General features: G+C 34.0%; 1 protein-coding gene across 4 annotated transcripts in view; it reads right to left on the reverse strand.

Moving 5' to 3' along the window:
- Positions 1–9,827: 9,827 nt before the first annotated feature.
- LOC129756314 (solute carrier family 35 member F5) overlaps positions 9,828–16,220 on the reverse strand; it is a 59,077-nt gene continuing 52,684 nt past the window's right edge. For all 4 annotated transcript variants that reach the window (XM_055753159.1, XM_055753161.1, XM_055753162.1 and 1 more), the window contains exon 8: positions 9,828–11,549. In XM_055753159.1, the coding sequence (XP_055609134.1) occupies positions 11,240–11,549 (310 nt within the window). In that variant the 3' untranslated portion in view covers positions 9,828–11,239. The remainder of the gene's footprint in view (positions 11,550–16,220) is intronic.

Below are 16,220 nucleotides of genomic sequence, written 5' to 3' on the forward strand. Positions count from 1 at the left end.
TTAAATCGAAAAATAAAAAATATATTCGTTATTTGTAATAAGATTTTAAAACTCTCTGGATCAAGCCCCGTACTTGAGTTTGAATAATAAAGGATTAAGAAAAGGTTATTGAAAATTTACAGTTTCAGTACAGTAAAACTTAAAATTTACCTCATAAAAGTGCAAAAAAAGTTTTTTCATTAACAACTTGTTCGATAATTTTTCTTGATTAGTATGCAGTTTATTAGATCAAAAGAATAAAAAATTCAACATATTTTTATAAGTGTCTTATAAAAATTGAATGGTAAATTTTGAGTTTATAATGCCAATTTTTTTCAAATTTTAAACTGTATTTGATTATATTTTCAGATTTATAGAAATTTTTCTCATACTATTGCGATTGTACGAAAACTACAACTTTATGCAAAGTATATGCAAAACGAGAAAAAAGAAAACTTTTTAGCGCGTTTTCTAGAAAACAGTTTTGAGGCACTTAGACCTTTTTGGCTTAGGTCCTCATGTGTCACTTTATATAAAGCGTTTTAAACTGTTATCTCCAATGTATGTTTTCCCGTTCAATATTTTGGAACTCTTGAAAATTTGTGTATGCTTCTTTCCTAAATTATGAACATCTGACTTTTTTCTTTATTAAAAATATGGATTTGTTATACCAATGGGCGTGGAAAAAAATCAATAAAATGTGTATAACATACCTACGCTAAATCTTGAGTTAGTTTTTATTTCGGACCCGTCCTTGTTTTCGATTTGATAAATTTTGAATTTTTAACAAAGTTTGCGGATTTTGATAACAATTTAATGCTAACATTTAATTTCTTTACCTCGGTGGCCCTCGTGAGCTGAGGGGGGGGGGGGGGGGAGGGAGGCAATCCCCTCTCCCCCCACCACCCTCCTCTTAATACGACCTTAACATGATAAAAAATTATTCGTAACGAGAACACTGTCACCAGGAAACAAACACACTGTTTAAACGATGCAAGTTTCGGAAACACACTATGGAACCCATATACTTAGCTAGGGTGCTACCGTTGCATGATGTTGCAAATTTGCAACAATTATTGAAAAACCATTATATCAGAGAAAAAACAAAAAATAATCCTCAATTTGTGTTTATTATGTGAATTACTTTAGTGAGAATACGAAAATATTTTGTTTGAGTCGAAAAAAATTTCTCAATGTGAATTAGACTAGGCCAAAAATTTGAAAAATAAGGCTTTTTCCACATTCCATATTTTTCAGATTCAAGATGGTCTTTTTTGTACCTATATACACTGAAAGTCATTTTTTTCTGATAGAACGTGATATTGAAGTTAGAAATGTTATTTCCATCGAAAAAAAATTAGACTTTTATGCTAAATGTGAAACTTGGAACAGTTTTAATTAATTGTTGCAAATTTGTTACTTTATGAAACGAATTTTCCAACTCTTCAAGGGGGAATAAATATTGTTATGTAATGTTTAAGTATTTTAATATGGGAGAGTGGGGAATCATGGGCCACTTTTTTTCGTTGTTTCATAACTTCTTTATTATAAAAGATAAAATGAAAATAGAAAATGGTATGGTTTTCTACATTTTCAAGGTATAATAAGATATTTTTTTTAATTTTTTAATAAGTTATTTTCCTCAAATTCTGACTGTTTGAAAAAAAGCTATATTTTTTGGATTTTGAAAAATGGTGGGGAATCGTGGGCCACCAAATCCAAATTGACCAAATAACATGCAAAGTTTATGAGTTGACCCAAAACTGTGATTTTCTAATTCATTTCGTTATTTAAAAGCAATTTCAGATGATGAAATAAAAAAGAGAACTGTGTATGATCGCATAGATTCCAAAACCTGGCTTGCGAAAGTTTTGACAAAATTACTTATATAGGATGGACAAAATATTTTTCATAACTCTTCATTTGGCATAAGTTAACTTTACAAATTTTAAGTTCTGAATGTGTATAAAAAGATAAAAATATAGGTGGTTCAAGATGTGCGGCCCACGATTCCCCACAAGCTATGATTTGCAAATTGGTTGCGTTTGTGTGACTTAATGATGTTTCATCAAAAATTTCTTTTCCACGTGAAAGGTCATGAAAAATCTAAGTTCATAAGCGTATGAGCATATTTTTGTTATGCACTTTAGGTTCCCTATTGATGAAATTAGCGGGTGTTTTTTTAATTATGAAAGTAAATTTTTCTAACTTTTTTTAGCTTGTTAAATAAAAGGAGCAGATGATGCGTATTTCAGTCAACAACAGATAGGAATATATGCTCACGCAAAGCGACGACGATGACAGTTGATTTGAGATTTTTATCTGAACACACATCTGAGATATTTAAAGTGGCCCACGTTTCCCCATGGCCCACGATACCCCACTCTCCCCTACAATTATATAAGCAAAACCAAAACTGTCAAAGATGGAAAATTTATCACCTCTCTGTGTTCTACAAATAATAAAATAACCGAATTCTCGAACAATTGCAAAAGCAAATAAACAGAATGTGGAAGGTGTGAGCTATATTTATTTTTATTCAAGTTTTGATTGAAAATTTACTCGATTTATCGGTTTTCTACAAAGAAGATAGTATGCGATTTCGTTGCAAACAATCTTTTAAGCAATTTATTAAATTTTGTTGTTTTTTGCATTATTTTACATTATCCTCATTTAAAATCTTTAACCCGTTTTCCCCTTTTTCAAACTTGCAGGAGCATTTTCAAAACTGAATATTTATACAATTTCTATTAGAATTTAAAACGAAGGCTACAATGAATTATTTACTACTTAACAATGTGAATTAATTTGATGATGATTTTATCTTATTTTTATATGAACTGATCTGTAAAATCTTTAGAAAACTGCTTTGTGAAAAGAAAATATCTCAACCATTTTATAACAAATGCTGATTAAGGTTTAAATTGTTTAACACCTTTAACACCTTGTTATATATCTTCTTCTGTAAATGTTGAGAAAAAAAGCGCTAAAAGAGAGAAAAATCAGAATGATGCTCAATGTCACCTTAACTTGATTAATGACAAGAAGTTTATTCTATCACTGATAATTCGAGAGATTGATACAAATATAATGGAGATAGCGATATTCAATTAGCGGAACCAAATTATAGTGGAACTTTTTAATTCGCTAGATCAATCAAAACTTAGCGGCAAAATTAAACTGCTCATGCAAAGTTAGCGGACTAATTAGCGATTAGCGGATTAGCGCTTTTGTGCCGAACACTGGACAAAGGTTGTGTTGCAATCGATAGATCTCCAGGAAGTTCAATCCATCCATCCTTTTCTCATGGTCATTGAAACTTATATACTTATGACATGAGAAATTTATTTATTGTTTTTGTTGCCAGAAATAGCAAAAAAAAATTTGAAAGCGATCCATCCAGTCCTGAATCAGCGCAGCAAATTTTAGTTTTGTATGGAAATTTGTATGAGAAAACAAAAATTTTCATTAAAAAATCGCCAGAGAGATACTGAAAGTTCCAAAAAATATAACTTGGAATGAAAAATATTACTTGATTCTTGCAGTACAACTCATATGAACAAAGCCCAAACCTAACTTGTACCCCAGAATAGATATTCGATGCTATACAATTTTATTTTTCAAAATTATTTGTTTAATTATAGCGTTTTGACTGCTTATTTGAAAGCTGTGTAACCGTAGGATGAGAATAAAGAATCTAAAAAAAAATGCTTTGCATAGCCAGAGAATGGTTTTGTTAAACCTTTTTAAAAACATTTCATGAAATTATTAGAAGCTTTAGCAAGCAAAGTGTGCCATTTTTAAATACTTTTCAATGGATTCATAATTTTTATTTTGAAATGGTTATAACTTTTCATTTGTCATATTGGCAAACATGAAGCTTAAGAATAGTCTAACTTATGCATACAAATTTCTATACAACATCAAATCATCTCAAATTTTACACTGATGCTTGATGATAAGAAAAGCATCGAAAAAACATATGGGAGCAAAAAGTCATTTTTTTGCAGCGGTCTATTTTTCACTCTGCATGTCTGCATGTTCTGCCTTTGAAGCGAACCAGGCTTGGCCTACTAATGTGTGATGGCCGGCGAGGTTCTGGATCGCATCCGAAAATTGGTTAATAATACGGGTCTACAGGGTGTTCGGATCTTGCACTCGTTCGGAGGTAGTTTCAAGGTGATGCGCAATAAGAATAGATTACGAAATTATCTACGAAATCTATCATCTCAACTTGGAAATTCAGTAATTGTTACCATTATATTCTAAATTTTAAAGATACAATATATTGGTCGCTTTTCATATACGCTATTTGCGTATACTTATGTATGTTAGATTTGTAAAAAAAAATGACTTGATCGAGATCGTTTTTAAATATGTTATATTTTCATTTCCTCATATTGATTTCAAATTGATTATAAGTCGGATGATTAACATAAATGATATCGTTAATAGAAGTCACATAGATTGCATACATGTAGGCGTGCGATAGAGGGCAGCTAAGCAATAATGTGTTACGAATATCGCCTCTACATATAAGCACATATGAAGGTATTGGAACATTAATACGTGAGCTTAAATACGGAATATATTTTTTCGCCTATAACGCATCAATGTGCCATTTGTATTTGTAACATAGTTGAGTAAGTAGAGAAAAGTTGCAGGTGAATCTTTAATTTGATCAAAAACAGCTCATTTATAAATTTTGAGATTGTGTCCAGATGTTTCTTTAAACTACTAAATTTTCACCTAACCCACAAGTTACAAATTATATTATTGTCGCATCGTTAAGTTAATGGTTAAGTAGGATTTTTCGCATTTATATTAAATGGCGAGTGTACCAGCACCTTAAAAATAATCGTTAGCAGAGATGAATTATTCGTACTAATGAAAATATAATAGAAACTATTAAGTCGTTGAACCGGCAATTAAAATGTAGTGATATTAATAAAGCGACCATTTAAAATTAATGCTAGTTGCCAACACTTAAAATTCCTGAATCATATCCTCTGCTCGTGGGATAAATGTTAGGAAAATTTGTTTAACCTTCTTACTCGATTTTCTCAAAATCAAACTAGTAAAATAGATTAATAGAACGAATTTTGAGATGGAATGAATCATCCAATAGAATGAAATTCCCAAAAAAAAAAGTAATTTTATAGTTGCATACGTGATGGCGATTCTCGTTGAGCTTTTTTATGTGGTTGGTTATTCTTTGATATTTATTACAAAACCGGCGGCGTTCTACAAAATGTGTAATTTATTAATTTATTTAAAATTTTTGCTTGATATGTAATCATTATTCTAAGACTGCTCTTTTTGCGCAATTTTTTTATATTGATTTTTTATTTGTGGAACATTTTAATGTTTTATTCAAGTTAAATAGATTTGTCTTAAATATTCAACACATACATAATGTACCATGGGGCAAAATTAAAACGCCTTAATGTAAGCAAGTAAATAATTTTTTGAATTGTTTTTTTTTTTATGAATTCGCAATTCCGCTTTTGACATGATAATAAATTCAGGAGATTAATTAAATTTAATCGAGAAAATTGGCTAGTAAAATCAAGAACAAGAATCGAAAAAATTTAAATATTGCCTTTGCGCAAAATTGCAGAAAGTTTTGTTATCATTCTCTGTTATCGGAATTTTGACATCAATAAGGTACAATTTGGCCATACAAGTCTGCTCGGGTAACGTTTCAATGAAACGTAAAATTCTGATAAAATTTTACCAAATTCTGCTATCATGCTTTGTTAGCAAAATTGTGTACCATTTTGTCCTAATTAAGGTGAAACAATGCCCCAATATTGATTCCATTTTATGAACACGGATTGCACAATTATGCCAAATTTTGGTTGTATTGAAAGCTCATTGACACCTCGTTAAGCTAGCCTTTTCAAAGGAATTTTGAAAGCACACCGATGCCTAATTTTGGTTGTATTCGAAGCCTAAATGTGGCATCATTGTGCCCTCAAAAAGCGTTTCAAAATGGTGGTTAAACGAGGTATCATTAAGGTTTCAGTGAAACCTACACTTGGTATAATTGTGGTATCGGCATATGAAAAGTGAGACCCAAATTTTGGCATTGTACCACCTTTATTCGGGCAAAATGATACCTCATTTTACTTTCAAGGCATGATAGTAAAATTAGGTATAATTTTGCCATAAAAGTCTGCTCGGGTCATTTGTTTTTGAGGTCAAAAAAATTGAGAATTGTTTATTATTTTTACCCCTATATGAATGCAGCAACATTGTCCATCTTTTGATAATACTGTTTTTGAAAAAAAACGTTGAAAAAATCAGTTTAGTCCTAACAAAAATTACTGTTAATAATGTTTATACCTTCTGTGCTAAATGGCGCCATAACAATAATTTTGAAGATGTTGAGGTACGTAAAAGTCATACTGCTCAAAGTTACCCCGAAACTTGAAATCTGGTTTTGTAACAAACATTTAATTATAACCACCAATGTAGTTTAAATTTACTGCATTCAATGATAATGTTTTATACTCCTCACCTCAGTAAGTGTTTTAAAACTTTTAAGTATTATGAAAAAGCAACCCCTTCTAAAATATTCAAAAAAGAATGAAAAAAGTGATCAAAGTTCCCACAGTTCACGAGAACCATTATAACCATTCAATTCTTTTGGAAAGGGCTTCAGATTAAAGATTGATTCTGCAGGTGCATTGGAAACTATTTTTGCATTAGATTTTCCGATCTGGACCGTAAATAATGAGCAAAGTTTAATTATAATGGCTAATTTGGCCCATTGAAACAATCTATGGGTGAGAAATCCTGCATCGTTTTAGGAATTAAAATCAATCTAATTGAACAACATTTATGGTCCCATGAAGATTCAGTGACTTGGAAGAACGAACTATATAAACGTTAAAACGACAAAAATGCTTTTTTTCATATCTAGGTGGTTTGGAAGTCATTTTTGGCTGTTGACTCATGTATAGCTTAATAGATCTGTGGGTCAGGCGACAAAAATACGGGGGCTAACAACATCCGGTTTAGGCTTTTCTTATTTGGTCTACCCCTTTCTATCATCACGGTCAATTAGAAGCTTTCTATGTCTATTTTTATTTCGTGTAGAAGCAATCCCATCTTCAAGTGGAAATTGTTTCAATATATCAATATTTTTGTGATGCTTCTTACCCTTTGATACCACCAACATATCCATCAGTTTAGTTAACTGTTTCGTTATTTCACGTCGTTCATGCCGGTGAAATTAATTAATCACTCCGCCTCCCTTCTGCTTTGAATCAGTAATTCATTCATGGTTTGATTAATCGTTTTGTGCCACGATAGTTCCCAGCATTAAAAAGGCATAAGATAGAAGTTAACCTGTGTGACGGAAACATATCACGTAATAATTTAATAAAAGACATTGAATTATGTTGGGCCATTAAAAAGGAAAAAATCAAAAAACTGTATTTTTGAATCCATACTTTACATTCTTAATTTCTTAATTAATGGTGTATAATTTTTTACGACACTTAAAAAAACGAACACACACATATAGGATCTCAGTGAAACTTCATGTTTCTTTGAAGAGATCTAATTTTACTTAACTCTAAGGCGTACATCTTTCAAGGATATTATGGCTAGCATCATACAAATGCTAAAACCATCAGACCACAGAAAGAGTACTATATGTGCCGTGATCGGGATTCGATCTCATGGACTCTGGCTTAGAAGACTGGAACGCTATCCTCTAGGCCACGACCGGCGGCTTTTTGTAAGCACAATTTTAAATTAACAGAATAAACATAATTTAAGAGTAGGTAAATAAAATTGTTATTTCGCTTAGATGTTCTCTATCTTCTTTAACAGGGTTTCAATAAAAAAAAATAGATTCAAGTCAATCGTAGGCCAGTGATCGCATTTTCGATGCCATGATTTTGGCCACTTTTTTCAATCTTTTGCAAAGTTTCGATTGGACTCGTCAGAGGGCAATTTGTTGGATTGGTACCAAGCCATCGAACTGATGCCAAATCCGGCCAGAACAGTCTCGTTAACACTTTGGCCATCGTGAACAGTGTAATACTGGTCACCCGGGAGCGTTTTGTAATCAAACTTGCAATAGGTTTCATCGTCGATGATAACGCAGAAAATGATCGCATAATTTGCGAGATCTGGCATTGACGGTAAGCAGCTTGTTTGACTTCGTTTTGGCTTATTCTGCTTCTTATATGTCTCTAAAACCAATCTTACCTTGGCTCGATGCACTTTTCTTAGAGAGGATCGCACTTCTTAGGCCACTTCCCGAACTGAGGCAACTTTCACACTGGCGCAAGCACGCATGGCTATCCGGTCCAAAGTTTTGTCCACCGGACCCGGCTTCTGCCCAGATTTTTTCTTCCCGAAGCTGCTTTCCTCTCCATACTTTCGAATCGCATTTCGAACCGCTGCAATACTTAGGTACTTCTTCTGTTTTCGCCATTTGACTTTTCAAGACAGTACACCACTCGGCACGATATTTTTGCGCTTTTTCGGAAAATGCTGGTCACTTTTACGAAAGTTATGAATACTGAAGCCTCTGATACACTGAGTTTTAGGTTAATCAACAAAAAACAACGGATATCAGCTATTTGTACGTCATCCGGGATGAGCCGAAGGACTGAAGCAACTGTCAAATCACATACAAACGGACCGTACTGACTTTTTGGAACCAGAACGTCAGTCCCCCTTTGATTTCAATGGAATTTTGGTACCAAAACGTCAGTGCGGTACTGAATGTCAGTTCAGAAATTTTCTTCTCTTTCTCCCCCTTGGGATGAGCAGAGCTGTTTTAAAATAATTCTTTAAGGGTGATACGGTCAAAATTTGGTCAAGGGAAAACGCGTGTAAATCGGTGAAATCGTTTATTTAAAAAATCAAATTAAATTTCTTTTTCAAGTTGAATTAGTATTAAATTCAGGAAAAATATTCAGTTAGGCTTCCGCTTTTCCAAATCTGAATTGCCGGGTCTTATGCTTAACTCCTGCCATCAGATTTGTACAGCCACCTTGTCCACCTTCTTCGCCGCAGAAAGCCAGTTTGCCTTGTACTGCTGCTCGTCCTTAGCAGTTTTTTTAAGTCTTCTTTACGTTCCGCTTGACAAAAGCCCAGTATTTCTCAATTGGGCGGAGCTCAGGCGTGTTGGGAGGGTTCTTGTCCTTGGGAACCACCTGCACGTTGTTGGCGGCGTACCACTCCATTGCCTTTTTACCGTTTATTCAAGCACTCTTTCACGTAAATTTCTTGGTTGGCAGTCCCGGAAGCTATAAAAATGCTGCTTTTCAAGCCACAGGTACAGATGGCTTGCCAAACCAGATATTTCTTTGCGAACTTTGCCAGTTTCATGTGCTTGAAAATATCTGCTACCTTTCGGCTTCCGGTTTTCGATTTCCCCCCGATCCAGATTTCCTGGCTGTCAACAAACGTTCTCCAAACACTTTAATTACAATTGTAGCGGTTGATTTGGCAACTTTTAGCGATTTTGCCAGCTTTGCGTGCGAGTAGCTCAGATTTTCGCGATGCGCTGCTCTTCTTCCTTGGCCGGCATTTTGACAACTGAAAAGTGAATTCCAAAATCAAAATAGGAGCAACATTCTTCACACTCACCTTCAAAATGAGGAGTGTTCAGGTTTTTAAATGCAAAATTGAAAGAAATACGCCAAGCTGATATTGGCCAAATATTGACCGTATCACCCTTTAGACATAATTACAATTTTTTTATTTCTTTAAGCCAACTTTAAGAAATCGCTCAATAAGCTGGAATGTGATCGTAGGTAATTCGACGTAGGATTAGAGGAGTTATTTCTTTCGCATTCTACCATTTAAAACACCATACATAACTTTCACGATTATAATCGTCCTCTGTTTACTAGTTTGAAAATCGTCTTTTTCTTCCATTTAGTCTTTACTTGTATGTATATAATAGTGAGAGACACACTTTGGGTGATTTTTGTTGTTGTTTTTGTTTGCAATTTTGCTCTGCCAATAGTTAGGTTGTGGTTTGATTATACTTTTTTTTCTTTATTTAAAAACGTTCCACTGCTAACCGTCTCGTCCAGTTCCAGTTTTGTGTCACGAGCTCAGTGAACTTTACTTTGTGTGTTGTTAAGACTGTAGTTTGTAAGGGGTAATGTTTTATTATTTTTTTCCTTTTTCTGTTTTTGCTAGAACGGGTAAAACGGTTCACTAAATGCTCTCTAAACCCTACAGCTGGTATTGTGGTTGTAAAGAAGGTATCTGTGAATGTGTTCGTGAATGTGTGTGTGTGTGTGTCTTATATTATCAAGTAAATCTTAACTACGTTATCACAAATTAGATTTTCAATCATTCTCTGAACCTATTCTATTTGATGACCGGTGAAGAAGGAATGTGTCAGAGTGAGTTGGTTTTCTGATGCATGGTGAATGTTTGTTGTGCCGTTTTGTTAATGTGCAACGCACTTGTTGTTAGGATTACGATTTGTTTTAATACATTCTAAAAGGTTACAGATACTGACAATTTGAAGGAAAGTGGATGAATTTTGCCCTCCGCTCTACACAGTTACAGTAAACTTTCAATATATTTGCTACTTGAAGGTGTGGACGTTAAGGTGCATCGTTTAATAAGTGTACTAGGGGGAGATTTTTCTCAAGAAACTGATCGAAAGAACTCGTGTTCGAATGGCGCCATTTCACCGAAAAGAGGATTCAAGAGTTTTATAGTACAGAATATACAATGGATATTCACATTTTGCCTTGCGCTGTCTTCCTTTGTGCCCTGTTTACAACTTATCGCGTTTTTTTTATGAAAAAAATTTTTTTTACGTTGACTTTGCTGAACTATAAACTAAATTTTTGCGGAATTGTGCTAGTTAAAATTGAAAAACTATGAACTAATGCTTCGAAATGACTGAAAAGGTTAAAGGATAAAAATGAAATTTGACTAAATTCAATTAGTATTATGGAGAAAGGAGATTCACTGCTAAGGATAGATCCAGAATGTCAAATAGTTGTTAAGAAAAAAAGGTATTTATGCCAAGGAAAATTTTACTTCGTCCATACATCTTTAGAATATTAAAATACTTGTGATACTTATAATCGAAAACTTGATACAAAGCACAGCTTCACAAACGGTTAAACGATAAAATTCCGCAACGGCTTCCACAATTCCTTAATTCAAAATCGTTTTAACCTCAAGGACTTTCTGTCTATTACCTACATGGAGATCTCTTTACACAATCTTCTATCGTATAACCCGGACCACCGAGAGCTCAATGCTCGTGACTATCGTCAATGAGCGATTCGGTTTGCTCTTCCAGATCCGGTATCCGGACGATGTTCGGTTTCCGGCAGTGTCGCACCCTCCGGTAGACCAGCTTGAAGAACTTCATCAGCGGATCGCAATCGTCGAACTTCATCAGGAAGGCCACCATCAGCAGCGACAGGAACATCGGCAGGGAGCCGAGGTAGAATAGCAGTGGGTACGTTTTGCCGTGGAGTACCATGTCCAGAACCATGGCCAGCGGGATTTGAAGGGTGATGGCTACCGTTCCGATGAGGGAGGACGTCAGGAAGCAGCCCCTAGAATCGAGAACATGAGTTTGGATTAGTTTTTTCATCTTAGGCGGGACTTGTCATCTTGTTTTAATCGCTGTTGGGATATTATTTGGATTTTTAATTTATTCATCCCTGACAGTAGGTACGTAGGGTTTCTTTGAATGTATCTTACGGATAAGGTCCTAAACGGCGTGGAAGAAGCCGATACAGCAAACAACTTTGGGCCATCGAATCAGGATTCGGATCACCATGAAAAACCGTGATCAGTAACTGGGTTCAGGATCAAATATCACGATTGGGACCCATTGTACAAATTTAAGATACAAATCAGCGTTCATGATCCAGAAACAAGATCCGAAGTCATAATCAGGAGCTGGAACCGTGATCACAATCGTTTAATCACCTTATTACTGATCCAGGATCAAGATATAAAGTCTGCTTCATTTAATATTGGAACAAATTCTTTTGCTCATTGTGGCGCTCCTAGTGGACGGATTTGGAAACTTTTTTCACCCACGTGTCGGGAAATTCATTACCTTTCACCATGTATTTATGTCATAACACCAAACGATAGCATTTTGTAAACAACCGCCATGGAAGCCGAACGGAGAGATCAAATTGTGCACAGTTTTCTTGAAAATCCATTGTTGTCGGCATCGAAGCTAGCTAAACAGCTTAAAATGCCCAGAAATACCGTATGGCGTGTTATCAAGCAGTACAAGGAAACATTGACGACGGCTCGGAAGACGCATTCGAAGCGTCGGAGTAGAACTGTCGACCGGAAACTGCGTGGGAAAGTCATCAAGGCCGTCAAGAGGAATCCCAATCTTAAAGACCGCGATTTGGCCAATAAATTCCAGGCCGCTCACAGTACGGTGCGACGAATTCGTCTCCGGGAAGGAATAAGGTCATTCCGAGCCAGCAAACAGCCAAATCGGACGCTGAAGCAGAACAATGTGGCCAGAATCCGTGCTCGAAAGCTGTACGACCAAGTGCTGACCAAGTTCGACGGATGTAAAGTCTGCTTCATTCAATATTGGAACACAAACAATTGCGTGTAGTTCAGTCATTTATTAACGAATTCATAATTTGTTTTTCATACAAATGTAGCATTTTCTTTACTCTTTCATAAAAAAAATTAAAAAAATTATTCATTGCTGTTTCGAAGAAATTCTCGTACTCGTACTCGTAAGAAAACTGTGCACAATTAGATCTCTCCGTTCGGCTTCCATGGCGGTTGTTTACAAAATGCTATCGTTTGGTGTTATGACATAAATACGTGGTGAAAGGTAATGAATTTCCCGACACGTGGGTGAAAAAAGCTTCCAAATCCGTCCACTAGGAGCGCCACAATGAGCAAAAGAATTTGTTCCAATATTAAATGAAGCAGACTTTAGAACCTAGAATCATGATCCACGGTCTGGATTTTGATTTAAATGAGAATCAAAGTCTGAAATCAAGATAAAAATCCGGGATTCGAGTTAATGATCAGGGGCATGATCCAAGATCCAGAATGGAGGTTCGGATCAAAATCAGAACTATGTTCAGGGTCAAGTTCCAGACCAAGTTCTTGTGTTTATTTTGGAGTAGGATCAGGAGTAGAACATCTTTATTGGAATCAGTAGCTGGATCTGTTTTTGGAAGGGATGAAAAATTTCATGAGCTGTAAATTGATTACATTTGTAATTATTTTTGTAGTTTTCATTGTATTCAAAACTTTATAGTATGTGGAAGTAAGTTATACTGGAACAGTTGAATAAGGCAGGTGATTAAACTACTAGTGTTCAAACTAACTTGAAATTACACTGTTATTAATCGTAAATACAAAACTGTTTAGTCAAAATCCAATAAAGTTATATGTTTAATAAGTTCTACTTTAGCCTTGTGATCATGTGTTAAATACACCTTATAATATAGAACATAAAAAAACAAACTACCGGTGGGCAGCTTTTAACCTTGTAGAAGATAAGTGAGGCCTGTGTATCAGTCAGCTAGACGAAAGAGTTAGAAAATTTGGTCTTTTTTTTGTTTTGATTATAGTCGTTTTAACATCTTTATGTCATTCGCGACTTATATCAACGATGCAGTTGGCGGACAGTCATTGAAAAATTTATCCGGTACAACAGTGATCGATGTTTACTCTTGGGCTCAAACTCAAGGACATCGGCTCAGGAAGCAACTGACTTGCAAACTGAACTTTATCACAAGCCCAGAAAATTGCTCTTTTTTCACTTCTCCAAAAGAAATTTTCGAATTGCGCTTGATAAAATTTCTCAAATTCCTTAACCTTATGGAATCAATCAGCTTCACTTTTATTCAAATATTAGCTCGCTGTTAGATCCTCTAGGATTCATTTAGCGATTTACCATATGAACTCTGGTCAAATAGTTGATTTCCAACTGATTTTGGCTTTCCCACTGAGAATTTACTGGATTTTTTCTCGATCCTGCCTGAAAAATTTGTCATCGAGATTCTTCATTGGATCCTAACTTGAAAATCCCTAGACAGCTTAACACCATTTTTTTACGCGAATGCCTTACTTCAATGGGCAGCTTTTTTAAATTTTTCGTCAATTTCCTTTCGGGCACTCAAAAGTTATTAACAAAACACAGTATTGCATTTTTTTTCGAAAACACTCCTTATGTTTATTGTACAATCCAGAGATAGTTAATCTTAGAGAAAATGATTCAAAACTCTTCTAATGAATGCTGATTCAACAAAAATACCACTACAGAAAAATATTGTTTTGAATTTAATATGCATTCATTATTGAAAATAATTGTTTGCTTTTATCAATAACAGCAAAATATTTGCAAAAACAATCATTAATAACACTAGGAAACAGTATTTTAAATTCTTAAGTTTATATAACTGTTTTTAGAAGATTTTGGTGACCTAAACTCAAATTATTTGACAGGTTTTGTAAATCAGTTCTTGTTTTAGTGACAGGGCATGTGGAAATTTTGAAATTGATCGATTTTAAATAAAACCGACCATTGATAACTTATGAACCAACTAACCTACATGAAAAACATAAGCTGATTTTGAATCTATCTACTATTCTCCATTCAATCAACGATTTACATTATTCTTAGATACATATATAGATTCAGATATATAAAGCGTAAAAAATATAATATTTTCAATTTTTGGAAATTTAATTAGATAACATTATGAAGATCACCGTAATTTATGCATGTTACTTAATTAATTTGCCTTATCGGTGAATAGTGATGTTCTTTTTAGTAAGAACATCTGGAGAATTTTCAAAATTTATAGAATTTCAAACTTTTTACTCTAACCGTCCCCTTTTGACGAAATTTAGAGCTCAACGATTTTTTCTTAATCTCAAAAACTAAATTATGAGTTAGATTCCATGAGCTTTTGGCATTATGTTGTTGATAGACTAAGTTCAAAATTTATTTAAGTTTATATTATTTCCAGGACAAATAGTTAAACTTGCAAATAATCAGTTTGTTTTTGGAACTAAACAAAAATCTTGAATTTTTGTTATCAATTTTTTTTATTTGCCATTACTAGAATACACATAAATTACTGTAAGGTCGGTGACATAACGTAAAAAGAAGTATAATCCCTCGATATCGAAAATTTCTTAGTTATATTTATGAAACATGAAATCTTTAAATCAATCCTGGTCAAAGTTCAACATTCTGATATTTAGTTGAATTCCGACAATCTATATTGATAGCCAAATAATTTTAACGTTTTTTGTGACAAATGACACTGTTGAAATTTGAACCGATTAAACTGAAAATGAACAAAACAGAACTTCAAATTTAAGTTCTCTTGGCTGAAAGGTTAGAATTTTGTAATTTTTCTTTCCAAGAAATCTATATCTAAATCACAAAAAATGCCATTTACAAATCGAGAAAAAGAGACAAAAACTTGCTTTGCATCTCCGTGAAAATAATGAAGTTTTAGTCTTAAACCTATGTATCTTCAATTTGATGTTTAGATCTGTTACGTTGGACTTATTTACTCAATGTCATTCCAAAACAACGTTATTTCAACACATTGCGCATAGCTCAAATATTCTGATTTTAATAATTGAACATTAATTTTCAAAATAAAACACAAAAATTTCAGTATCTCTAAGTTCCTTCATTTGTGGGAATTGGTCCAGATATAGGATGCCAAATTTTGGTGTTTCCCGTCTTATATTTCTTAATGTGTAAATATGACCACATCGCCCGACTGAGCCCTTCCAACACCCCTCAATTTTAAAAGCTGAGCTCACCGCCCTCTAGAAGCTCTCAACTCCTCCCATGGAGTGGTAGGGACCACTTTGAAAACCACTGTTAAAGACGGATAGAAAGTTAGAAGAAATGAAAGATTATGAAAGTGAGCGGATAGAATTTTTATTTAGAAGCATTATAATCACATACCAAATTTCTGTTCAGCACAGGCTGAAGAAAGTTTTCAATTATTTGATATTAAAGATTTTAATTCATTTCAAATTTTTGTCTAAGACTGCCAAGCGATTTAACTTATGGTTGAAGAAATATCTAAAACTCAATTTGGTTTAAAATCCCTTAAAACAAGTTACGTTTTTTGCAAAATTTGGAAAAATATACAATGAGAAACAATCAGAAATGAGATATTTTTTCACAGAAGTCAAAAATACTCTCAATTTTTGAAAAAGTTGATCAATGAATTATATTTCCAAATCATTGT

This window comes from Uranotaenia lowii, chromosome 3 (assembly GCF_029784155.1).
Source record: "Uranotaenia lowii strain MFRU-FL chromosome 3, ASM2978415v1, whole genome shotgun sequence".
NCBI classification, from domain to species: domain Eukaryota; kingdom Metazoa; phylum Arthropoda; class Insecta; order Diptera; family Culicidae; genus Uranotaenia; species Uranotaenia lowii.